This window comes from Rhinichthys klamathensis, unplaced genomic scaffold (assembly GCF_029890125.1).
Source record: "Rhinichthys klamathensis goyatoka isolate OS25496 unplaced genomic scaffold, OSU_Roscu_1.1 h1tg000356l_1, whole genome shotgun sequence".
In the NCBI taxonomy this organism is placed as follows: domain Eukaryota; kingdom Metazoa; phylum Chordata; class Actinopteri; order Cypriniformes; family Leuciscidae; genus Rhinichthys; species Rhinichthys klamathensis.
Genome location: NW_026606865.1, coordinates 597,413 through 609,722, shown reverse-complemented (window position 1 = coordinate 609,722; position 12,310 = coordinate 597,413). Strand labels below are relative to the sequence as shown.

The following is a 12,310-nucleotide window of genomic DNA, read 5'->3' as shown; positions in this document are numbered from 1 at the left end:
TTCATATTCATATTGGTTGTGATTTTATTGTTTTAATCACTAATTCAGTCTTTATAGAGGAAGGCCATCCTCAGTGCATAGCATGTTGTTTGCTTTTGTTTTCTAAAGTTTTATTAATGCATATTTATTCAAGGAGACACATTCTCATGGTCAAGCACAGTTTGAAATGAGTCAACCATCTAGTTTGCTCAATTATAAAAGTAAGCAAATCATTACTTGAAGGGTGAAATTAGACTTGACAGATCCCCATCAAATATTGTGTCATTCGACAATTAAAGTCCACCTGTCAATCATTTTATCCTTTAAAACTCATTTTTGATCACCAAAATGAAAAATGTTGCCTTAAGTTAAAATAGCCTGAATGTAACTCGACACCCTCGCCTCATTTAGTATGCGCGGTTCTATGAATATGCAAATGAGCCCCGCCTCCACTCACTCACTCAGCTCAGAGATCCACTGGTTGACGATCATACATTGATCTGATTGGTTACAAGGTCGTTTGTGACGTCAGAAACACCAGCGATTTCGTGTTTTTGAGACTGTCTTTGGTTCACTGCAGTTTTAAGGAGAAAATACTCAGCAATGCTGTCGACTTATGAACTTACACATGGTTTGTCTTAAAGCATATTAAAACACACACATAGACATATAAACAACATTAAAAGCTTGATTTTCACCACAGGGGGACTTTAAGAGTTTTAATGACTCCTTTTTAGAGATTCTGCTTCAAATAATGAGGACCAGTCCACAATTATTCAGATCTGTGATTATGAAGAACTTACAACAAAACTCATAAGACTCAAGAAAGAGGAACATCCAGTCATGGAGGATGGATATCTGTGTGACCAAGATGACGGAGAGAGAGAAATGGAGATCAATAACCCATATACAGCTGTGAAATATACAAAGAGGAAACTCTATGTCTAAAAAGAAAATGAGCCAGAGCTTTCCCTTCCTTTCAGTCTGGGCCATATTCAGACATAATAGTAAGTGTCCAGCAACAACAAATAAATCTTTCATATCAGCTCCATTCACACATTAATATAGGCTATGTGTGGGAGTCAGAGAAGCAGTTTCTTTTGGCTGGCCTTGTAAGTTGAAGTTGCAATTCATTCGCTCCAGTTAAGATATAATATATAGTACAGACTTCTGTGAGCCATATCAGAAATACATATCAGTCCGTTCAGTTGTTTTATGTGTCTGGTTAAAGGCCCGTTCATGGAAGCTTGTTTCCGCCACAGAATAAAACATTTAAAAAGATTATTGCGACTTTTTATCTCACAATTGCAAGTTAACATCTCACAATTCTGACTTTATAACTCACAACGGCAACTTTATATCATGCAGTTCTGAAACTCGCAATTGTGAGGAAAAAAAGTCAGAATTGTGAGATAAAAAGTCACAATTACCTTTTAAAAAAATTTTTATTCTGTGGCGGAAACAAGCTTCCATATTATGGAAGCTTGTTTCCGCCACAGAATGAAAAATAAAAAAGGTCATTCTGATTTTTTTTCTCACAATTGCGAGTTTACATCTCGCAATTCTGACTTTATTTCTCAGAATTGCAAGATATAAAGTCAGAATATAAAGTCAGAATTGCGTGATATAAAGTCAGAATTGCGAGATATAAAGTCAGAATTGCGAGATATAAAGTCAGAATTGCGAGATATAAAGTCAGAATTGCGTGATATAAAGTCAGAATTGCGAGATATAAAGTCAGAATTGCGAGATATAAAGTCAGAATTGCGTGATATAAAGTCAGAATTGCGAGATATAAAGTCAGAATTGCGTGATATAAAGTCAGAATTGCGAGATATAAAGTCAGAATTGCGTGAACTAAAGTCGCAATTGCGTGTTATAAAGTCAGAATTGCGTGAACTAAAGTCGCAATTGCGTGTTATAAAGTCAGAATTGCGTGATACAAAGTCAGAATTGCGAGATATAAAGTCAGAATTGCGTGAACTAAAGTCGCAATTGCGTGTTGTAAAGTCAGAATTGTGAGATATAAACTATTCTGAGGGGGAAAAGTTAGTCTTTTTTCCCCTTAGAATTGGCCTGATAACTCGCAATTGCGAGTTTATATCTCACAATTCTGAGAAAAGATGTCAGAATTTCGAGATATAAACTCGCAATTATGTGTTATAAAGTCAGAATTGCGAGATGTAAACTCGCATATTGTGAGAAAAAGTCAGAATTGTGAGATAAAAAGTCGCAATTCTGTCTTTTTTCTCGCAATTGCGACTTTATTTCACATAATTGCGACTTTATATCTCGCAATTGCGACTTTATTTCTCACAATTCTGACTTCATTTCTCACAATTCTGACTTCATATCTCGCAATTGTGAGATAAAAAGTCGCAATTATAATTTTTTTAATTTTTTTATTCAGTGCCGGAAACAAGCTTCCATAATTAGAGGATCAGCCCCATGAGATGAAACATCTCGTTTTCATGGGGGTCCTCAGGATCATACATTACACCAAACAACATTAAACAGCAAAAAACAGCTCTTATATGATGAACAGATTGAATTTAGGCTTTTATTCACATAAACGTTGATCAACTTTTTGAGAATCGAGAATACTTTTTGTGCGCAAAAAAAACAAACAAAAATAACGACTTTATTCAACTATTCATTTCCTTCTCTGTGGGCCTCGAGTGAGTTCACGCAGTGTAACAGCGCAGCGCTTCTGTGTTGTACGTCACACGGAGGCTCACTATTGGCCGACGCTGGTCATGTGTGTGTGTGATGCGTGTGACGTACAACACAGAAGCGCTGCGCTGTTCCACAACGTGAAATCTTATTCTCGAAAAAGTATTCTCGTCGCTTGATAAACTTAAGATTGAGCCACTGTAGTCACTCGGACTATTTTAACGATGTCTTTAATAACTTTTCTGGGCCGGCCAGTTTCGATCCTTTAAGAAGCCTATGGAGGAGTGATCCAGCTCTCAGATTTAATCAAAAATATCTTAATTTGTGCTCTGAAGATGAACGAAAGTCTTACGGGGTTGAACAACATGAGGGAGAGTAATTACTGACAGAGTTTTCATTTTTGGGTGAACTACCCCTTAAAGGAAATCAAAATAAAACTATACATAGGCTAAATAAGATAACATTTAAATATTTTTCCAATCTGTTTTCCAATTTTTCTTTTAACCACTTAATACAGGTTTAACTGAGAAAACAAAAATTAATTTATAACAAACGAAATATTTTGACATTTATCATCTGCATATTCCCATTACAGTAATTGAACACTTATCTTAAATATCTGTATATAATCAGTGCAGTCATATAAATGGAAATTCCTGCTGATACAAAACAATCTCTGTCACCTTAAATTATATGTTTATCTCTGTAAAGCTGCTTTGAAACAATCCATTGTTAAAAGCGCTATATAAATGAAGATGACTTGACAGATTTTTTTTTAAGGGAGGGAATTTAGATTTAAAAAGGACAAGTTTCCATATTTTTTTATTATCATTTCTTTAACAACAGCGCCACGTTCAGGACACTAAAGGCATTTCACTCAAGAAGCAGCACAGAAGTATAACGTATGTTTTATTTGTGCGTTAAAAGACAGTCGAATGGATTTACATGGTTATGTACATATTACACTAATAATACTTCCAAAGAAAACTAGTTCAAGTCAATCAATTGCATTTTAAAACTTCTGTAAATGGCATCAGTTCCTGTGCTGCACATTAGGGGGCAAAAAGCAGCGGGCTGAAAGTGAAAAGGTTTATTAAAATGAACATCCACCAGGCAGATGCATCTTTTATTATTATGTAGATTGTTACAGATTTTTGAACTGCTGGTCCACAATGCACAAAGCAACCATGAGGAAGCAACTGCGAGTGTCTCGTGTTGTAGATTTAGGCCGGAGCTGTGAGGTCATGTGACGACATTCAGCAGCTTCGGCTCATCGGGATAAGCTTCAGCACAACAATAACTGGATTATTAAATATGAACGTGTCAGTGCGACTAAACAGTACACAACTTTCTGAGAAGAAAACAAAGCAATGGAGTGCAGTTTAAACTCTCTGAGCTGCATGACATACAGGCACGTGTAAAATAAATATCAAGCTGCTCAAAGTGTGTACAAGCAATAGTGAAATGAGTTAATGTAACGGTGTTTTCTGGAATATGGGCTTGTGTTGAGGCGACAGCACAGGAACTGATGGCCAAACAGGCCACTAAAGCATCAGTCTCTTTCTCCAATCTAGGATTGATTGGATGGGATGTCCTGGAAGGGTCGAGGGTCACATGTTGAAGCTCTCTCCACAACCACACGTCCCTTTGATGTTAGGATTGTTGAATACAAACTCGCTGGAAAGTTTCGTTTCGACGAAATCCATCTCTGTGCCGAGCAGCGTCAGCTGGGCCTTCTTCTCAATGAACACTCGCGCGCCTGGATGAAAAATACACCACATATATGATTATACACAACATACAGATAACACACATCTGTTTAACCCTCTGGGGTACTTCGGGACAAAAATGTCCCGAAGTGTTTTTAAATTTTTTTTTTACAAATTGTAGCTTAATCGGAATTGTCCGAAACTTGGTGACTTTTTTGGTACTTGGTATATGAACACCCAAAACAATTGGGGACAGGATTTGAAAAGTCTAAGTGGTCTTAAAACAAAATAGTCACACTCAGGGTCTTCGGGTCAAAAATGACCCCCATAGGAAATGAATGGGAAATTGGCAAAAATGTGAAAATACAGAGTTTTTTGTGCATACAATCTACAAAACAGCCAGGATGCAGAAAAAAAGCACACAACAGTGAAGGGGTGAATCTCTTAAAACAACGGGTGACAAAATGTTTTCCATTTGTTCTCTTTAATGCAATGTTCAGGTTTGACTGTATTATAAAGTAAAACTGCCACTTCAAATTACCATTTAAACCAACCAAATTTTTTTTTTTTTTTTTAATGACAAAAATAGTCTTTGAGAATCTGTTATTATATATTCAAATCAACAACCTGAAAAAAATTAAACAATATGTGAAAAAATCACTAGAGTGTTTCTACCATAGGTTTCTACAGAGAGCTGTAAATCCACTAGTGGTAAAAATGTGCTATTGCGTGATAAAAATGCTTAGTGTGTCCACCAGATGGCTCCGATCTCATTTCAAAAATTGCTTTCATGAGGCCTAGACTTGACTCTAAAATGAAATACAGCTTTAATACAATTTTTTTTTTAAATTATATATATATATAAATTTTCTATTATATTCAATGGGAAAAAATGGGTCTAAATTATTGCATAAATATTAATTATAAATCATAAAATTATCTCAAAACACCAAAAAAGAAAAGAAAAAATATTATTGAACAAAAATATATTTCATTGATTTTACTCAAATAAAATGTATCTTAATGCCGCCCTCCGGGTCATTTTTGACCCGAAAGTCCTGAGTGTGAGTCTAAAATGAAGAACCCCAGAGGGTTAAAAGTTTGAGGTCGGTAATATTTTTATGTTTTATTTTAAAGAAATTAATACTTTTATTCAACAAGGATGCAATAAATTGATGAAAAGTGCCCGTAAGGACAATGTTATAAAAGTTTTCGATTTCAAATCAATGCTGTTCTTTTGAACTTTCTATTCATTAAAGAATCCTGAAATAAACAGTTTCAGCATCAATAATAATCAGAAATGTTTCTTGAGCAGCAAATCAGCATATTATTATTTCTGAAGGATCATGTGGAGTAATGATGCTGAAAATTCAGCTTTACATCACAGGAATAAATCACATTTTACAATATATTCACATAGAAAACAGCAGGGGTTAAAGTGAAAAAAAAATTCCTGAGCCTGACCCTTTTTTGGGGGGGGGGGGGGGGGGGGGGGGGGGGGGGGGGGGGGGGGGGGGGACACGGACCTATCTTCAATGGCACCATTTATTTTCAAGTGTTACAGCTCTATCTTAATGCCATATTTTTATGAATGAAAGCCAGTATCACTAATATTATAGCTACTGATGTCTCGATGAAAATGATTTCCCCCCAAATTTTAAACATTAGGCTTCAAAAAATATAAAAAACCTTTCATTTAAGTGAACTTAAAACAATCCTCACTTAAACCCATAATAAATGTCATTTACCTGTACCATACAGAAATTGAATAAGGTTATAAAACAGTCCCCACTACATAAATTATAAATTAAATATAGAGTAATCCTTATCAAAGCTACAAGTGTTCTTTAATCGAGAGCAGTTAGTAGTTTTCTCTGTTCCCTTTGTTCTTTAGGTTAACTTTACTGACAGAGAGAATTAATGGCTCCTGTCACTTTAATATCTGTCGCTGCTGACAGGATCTCATGCATCTCATTCTCTCACTATTATTTACTTCCATTTAAGATTTTGTTTAACTAATTTAAGACTGTTCTTGTGAGGATGCTCGACAAAACTGACATTTTGGCATAAATGTGTGTGTTATTGTTCGTTCAAGCGCGAAAGAGAACTCGATACTGGCGCGCGTCTTTCTGTGCTTCGTGTGTGTGTGTGTCAGGAGGACATTCCCTGACAGCGCGTTCTCTTTTGTCTTGTCGCGCATGAGTGGTTTAAAGCATTTGCGTGAATAAGAACATGGTCATCATAACCCTAGCTAAAGGATGACAGAAAGAATGGATGCTGCGTTAATTGCGTTAAATATTTTAACACAGCTAGACAAAAATGAATCGCATGCGAAAATAATATTTTTTTTCCTCACGGCCGCACGCCCGAGATCCGGCACGGTGCCGGTGTTGTGCCAAATTATCACCCCCCTAGCATTGGTAGGTTTAGGGTTAGTTGTGGGGGAGGGGTAGGATTAGGGGAGGGGTTGGGATTAGGCAATCAGGTACTGACTTCAACGAGGGGGGTAATAATTTGGCAGGGGGTCGAAATTCGGCACAACACCGGAATACTTTAAGCCCTGTAACAGCCTTTTTTTTACTGTATTTTTGATCAAATAAATTCAGCCTTGGTGAGCAGAAGTGAAAAACCTTTAAAAAGTGTAAATAAAATATATAATTGTAATAATTTGCCGACTCACCCTCTTGCAGCACCTCCTCGTCTGATTTGTCTTTCTCTTTAGTATAGTCGAGAGTATAAGTGAGGCCATTGCAACCTCTAGTTCGAACACCAACCTTCAGGCCGATCTGTTTGAAGAGGGACGAAGAATGAGACGGGAGAAATGCATCAAATGCTCATGACGACTAATAAGGGAACAAATACTCACATATTCTGGTTTATTCTGTAAGAGCTCTTTGACTTTATTCACAGCTGAAGGCGTCTGGAAATGAAGAAAAGACACTCATTGATCATGTGTGGGATTGTAAGAATTTCACATAATCATGATCAGAGGGTCATTTGAGATTGAAAATGTAACTATTTTGCAAATAAATACACTCTTTTAGTCGTTTTCCCCTTGAATTTGGCTATAAAGACTATTCAAGTTATATTTTCTTTTGGATAAAAAAAAAATTATAACCAGAGGAAATAAAATATAGTTTATCTAACAACTGTCCCATTATCTGTTATTTTCCTATTCTATTAAATTCTCTCCAAAACCTTTCAATAATCCCCCTTCAGTTGCAAACAACTTCTCAAAGAATGTGGTCATGTTGATGTCTGGTGAATTTTAATACATTAAACCATCCAGATTTAAGCACTTTGTGTGGCGTCTGGACACTCACATGTGACTCCATGCTCTTGAAAATGCTATATATATATATATATATATATATATATATATATATAGCAAACGTAAATAGTGGGATGTCAGAGTTTTCATTGACAATGGAAACCCACATATATGGGAGTCAGTAAATATCAAGGCTGAGAGTGATGAAGGAAGTTTGATGGTTTAAGACCTTTTTGTTGTTGTTGTTGTTGTTGTTGTTTTTTTGCCTGACATACATTTCTTCCGGGTGACCCGAGGTTTGTAAGGCAAGTATATATTTTTCCAGCACAACAATACTGAATCTCTGATGATAATTCACCTTTATTCCTCAAGGTGCCAATGTCTGATACACAATGATGACGTGTGTTTCACTCATAATTACCGTACCCATAAAACCAAAGATTACATGCGTCAGCAAAACTTAAAATGACTCAGCGATTTACTGCAGAGCAAGTACAGTACACAAGTCAAGTCTACTGGAAGTCGTTTTAAATAAAGAGCATATGCTAAATGTCTGGCTACTGATTGCAAATATTGTATCACACAGAGTAAAGAATGTTAAAACTGCTTAAATATGTCAGTAGCACCAAACAGTGCCATCTGCACATGCGCAATAACATGTTGATTTAACTCACTGAATGTATGAACATTTCCTCAACCATTTCAACTTTAGCACGTAAGTTAACTTACTCAGTAAACATTTGTGTTACAGTAGTGGAATGCTGAAATTGGAGAGATTAACAACAAACCTAAATTATAAGCCAGTTATCTGATCACAGAAACATGGATAAGATCCCGCTGTCCTGACTTAACCCTAAACAACTGCCGGACAGGACAAACAAGTAGTGTGAATGACAACAACTTTAAATAGACACAAAAGTATATTTGAAGGGCATGGCGAGGCACAACTAGAAGGTTCTGATGCAGGAACGTAGTAACTTACAAAAACATTATTAAGCGCTTGATACGTATCAGCTAACGGCTAACCTGCCCAAACACTGACCTTCACGTCAAATCTAGCTTAAACAACTCAACCACATGGCAATAACCCGTTCTTAAGTTTGAATATCTATCTGAATGTCTCAGAATGAACGACGTTGTCTATTATTATACCGTTATTGGGCAGATATCCGAGCTCTGGGCAAACGCATCTATCATGTATGCTATCTCAATTATTTGAGAACTAAATGTTTGGTCGGTCTCGTCATCGTGTTGAAAACTGTTGTCAACACTCACCAGGGTTAAAGCGGCTCTTGTTGGCAGTATTTTCCGTCTGCTAACCGCCCTTACAGTCGCCCGTGCTATGGAGGCTGACATGTTGAAGTTACTTAAGCACTTCGTGTTAGGATGTAAACACCAGAGGTGATCCAAGGAACGCCCTGCTCACAGAACGCACAGGATTGGTTAGTTATTTGATTGGCAGCTTATACAGCCTATGAGTAACCGGTATTCCAGACTTTATAACCACCATGTGACAGATGATATTACGCAACTAATTTTAACGTAAAGATAAAGAGGACGTATTGATTATATGATTATGTGGAAGTACTGAATGATTATAGAAAATGATTATTAAAAAGTTTCGTAAACGTGAGAAAAATAGCCTACTTTATTGTAATAGTTGCATTTGATTCTAATAACCAGGGTCATATCGTTAAATTAAACTATTAAAAGATTTCTGCTGATTGACATAAAGCCGAAATAAAACATAAATAATAGTTGAAGAAATTTAACTAAATGAACATTAGAAATGTTGCCTCGGCAATAAACTGAAATAAGTTGAAGTTGAAGCACTAAAATTATTAAACGGAAATTAATAACTAAAACTAGCAAAAGTAAATTAAGCCTAAATAGCAATATTTAAAAAATATAAAATGACAAAATTTATGATAATTTACATAGAAATTGTTACTTTTGACGAGAACGCCGTCGTCTTAGTGGCCCCTAATGTAATAACAAATGATAATTTTGCTGGAAGTGAATCAATCAAAACCAAGTTTAGCCGGAAATAACATTATTCAAAATCGCTATAAAGCCAAAACAATCTCTGTTACCGTAAGTTGTATGTTTATCTCTGTAAAGCTGCTTTGAAACAATATCCATTGTTAAAAGCGCTATATAAATGAAGATGACTTGACTTTTAGAGGTAAATAAATTCAAAAAGACCCCCCCCCCCCCCCCCCCCACGAAGGGGGAATTAAGGGCTGCTTTGTGAAGGGGGCTCATAATACATCATATTTCATAATGCAGGTGATCTGATAACATTGGTCTTATTGTCAGTTTGTTGTTCTAAAACACTTTTTATGGGGTGCACTAACTTTTCTCATGAATGTTTAACAAACATTGGTGGCGATACCAAATATCTACCATAAAAACACACTGCAGAAGTTAAACACACGGGCATTTGGGCAAATATGAAAAATATAAAGTCAACACAAAAACCAAAGTGTAGAGACTTCATTATGACAAAATCAATTTATTGTCAAAAAAAAAGAAAGAAAAAAAAGACCAGAGTTGAATTACTATTATGGAGGGAATTCATTTTGTTTATTGACATTGCAGCGAATGCAAGGTAAGCAATGTAGCCTTCTTTGAAACATATTCATTTCATTTAGCAAAAACAAAATACTGCTATAAATTATACAATAAAGCATAACTAAAACCAAGCCCAGTCGAACTGAAAAGCTCAACAATTAACATTAGCATAATTGTAAATACACAGACCCCAGCCGACGTTTCTTTATGTACATATTTATACAAAATAAAATGCTTCTTATAACACACACACACACACACACACACACACACAAGACGCACGATCGTGCAAAGGTTTGTTACTAAAACTATTCAAGCTAATTCAAAAACACACAATGGCGTTACAATTTAAATGACAAAGATAATCAACTGGACTCTCAATTTAAAAAATAAAATAAAAACAGATAAAATGAGAAACATCAAGTTCATTCCACAATTAGAAAAAACAGAACTAAAAATTAGACACCTATAAAAGGCACATTGATCAAGGTGTTCTAACTGGGGGTCGGGATAATACTGGACTCAGGCTGTTGTAGATCAGAAAACCGGCAATGGCTCATTTCACAGCTTTACTTGAAAGGACTCCACTTCTCCACAGACGCAGTTACAGACGCGTGTCTGGTGGCAAGACCTCCTACAATATGATGGAGAAACACAGCATGGATTATGTGACAACAGGACATTATCAATTTCACATTCACCGGCCACTTTATTAGGTACAGCTGATCAACTGCGCTTTAATCAGCAAATCACATGCAGCAACTCAGTGTATTTCAGCATGTGGAGATGATCAAGATGATCTGCTGAAGTTCAAACTGAGCATCAGAATGAGGAAGAAAGTGGTTTAAGTGACTTTGGGTGTGAAATGGTTGTTGGTGCCAGATGGCAGGGCTGGACTGGCCATCGGGCATACCGGGCATTTGCCCGGTGGGCCGACGTGCTTTGTGGGCCGATACATCTCATACTTAATTTTTTTTTTTTTTTTTGTCTGAACGGCCCATAAAACTCGTACATCGGCGGCCCATTGCGTTTAGTTTTGTTTAATTGGCGGCTCTGGGATCTTTGTGCTGGTGTAATGCATTTGACAAAAAAGTCAGCGTAGGTTTTTCTTTTTCTCACAGACCGGCGCATGATGAAATGCGTAGATCAGCAGCCCATTGGTTATTTTCTTGATTGACACTGGGCAGGTCCAATCACATCTTTAAACACCTCCCCCTTTGAGCTCTGAGTGAGCGAGCAGTGTCAGTGTGTATCTGTCAAAATATTCAGAGCGGTGGAGAAGAAACGCAAGAAATGTGCAGAGAAATAGCGTGAAAAAATAAACTTCAAAGGCCCTTCAAGTGTCTGATGAGGATAGTGAGGAGGATAAGGAGAGAGATGAGTGAGTGCAGAGAACTGTGGTAAGCAGAACTAGGCTACTGTCACAACACTTATGCTATGTAAGAACCACTTACACATCTGCATATTTGACGATTACGCATTTTATTAGAATTGTAATGAGACGAGGTTGTAAACCATGTTTTTCTTCAAAATAAAATATCATGTGCTTATCTATGTATAGAAATTAGTACGAAACTAATTATGAAAGTTGAAATTATAACTATTATTATGTAGTAGTGTAATGTAGACAGACACTATATCACAACTAAAAGAGTTTTGAGTTTTTCTTTGTTCAATTTGCACACTGAATATGGGTTGGAGCTCTTTATTTTTAACTCTCAAAGTGCACCAGATTGATGAATTTAACATTAAAAAGCACAACATTTTCTTTTTAAGAGCATACCCCCGAACCCCCCTAGCGGGACAGTGGTGCACTCACCACAGATTTCCCTAAATCCTGTGGAAAAAAACGGTATTGCTATCCCAGCTTATAGCTTTCTTTAGGATTCATTACTGTGGAGTATAGTTCAACTTAGTAGTTATTTCATCGATTAACTCTTACTCACTCCTATTCACTTATGGCATTAGTGGTTTTAATAGGAGTTGGTATACATTCAAGGGCGTGCAAAGTTCAGTTGTGTTATATAGTGGGCCAGTCTGGGACAAAATGCCCGGGCCGATTTTTTGTCCCAGTCCAGCCCTGCCAGACGGTCTAAGTATTTCA

The 12,310-nt window shown here is 36.5% G+C and overlaps 2 protein-coding genes across 3 annotated transcripts in view; both read right to left on the bottom strand.

Annotated features, from left to right (window-relative positions):
* Positions 1–4,157: 4,157 nt before the first annotated feature.
* Positions 4,158–9,065, bottom strand: isca1 (iron-sulfur cluster assembly 1). The gene is made up of 4 exons (XM_056232787.1): positions 8,908–9,065; positions 7,228–7,281; positions 7,042–7,147; positions 4,158–4,411 (listed from the first exon to the last, which is right to left on the bottom strand). Exons 1-4 carry the CDS (start codon positions 8,986–8,988, stop codon positions 4,263–4,265), a joined length of 390 nt encoding a protein of 129 aa, XP_056088762.1. The 5' UTR covers positions 8,989–9,065; the 3' UTR covers positions 4,158–4,262.
* Positions 9,066–10,266: 1,201 nt separating this feature from the next.
* Positions 10,267–12,310, bottom strand: part of tut7 (terminal uridylyl transferase 7) — a 49,947-nt gene continuing 47,903 nt past the window's right edge. For both annotated transcript variants that reach the window (XM_056232772.1, XM_056232773.1), the window contains exon 30: positions 10,267–10,840. In XM_056232772.1, coding sequence (XP_056088747.1) covers positions 10,776–10,840 — 65 coding nt within the window. In that variant the 3' untranslated portion in view covers positions 10,267–10,775. The remainder of the gene's footprint in view (positions 10,841–12,310) is intronic.

Bases quoted from the DNA above. Each gene is read 5' to 3' on its own strand.
- isca1 (XM_056232787.1), bottom strand. From the start codon at position 8,988: ATGTCAGCCTCCATAGCACGGGCGACTGTAAGGGCGGTTAGCAGACGG. The intron at 7,282-8,907 runs GTGAGTGTTGAC...CTTCATTTCCAG, and splicing joins CAAGAGCCGCTTTAACCCTG to ACGCCTTCAGCTGTGAATAA. The intron at 7,148-7,227 runs GTGAGTATTTGT...CTCTTCAAACAG, and splicing joins TACAGAATAAACCAGAATAT to ATCGGCCTGAAGGTTGGTGT.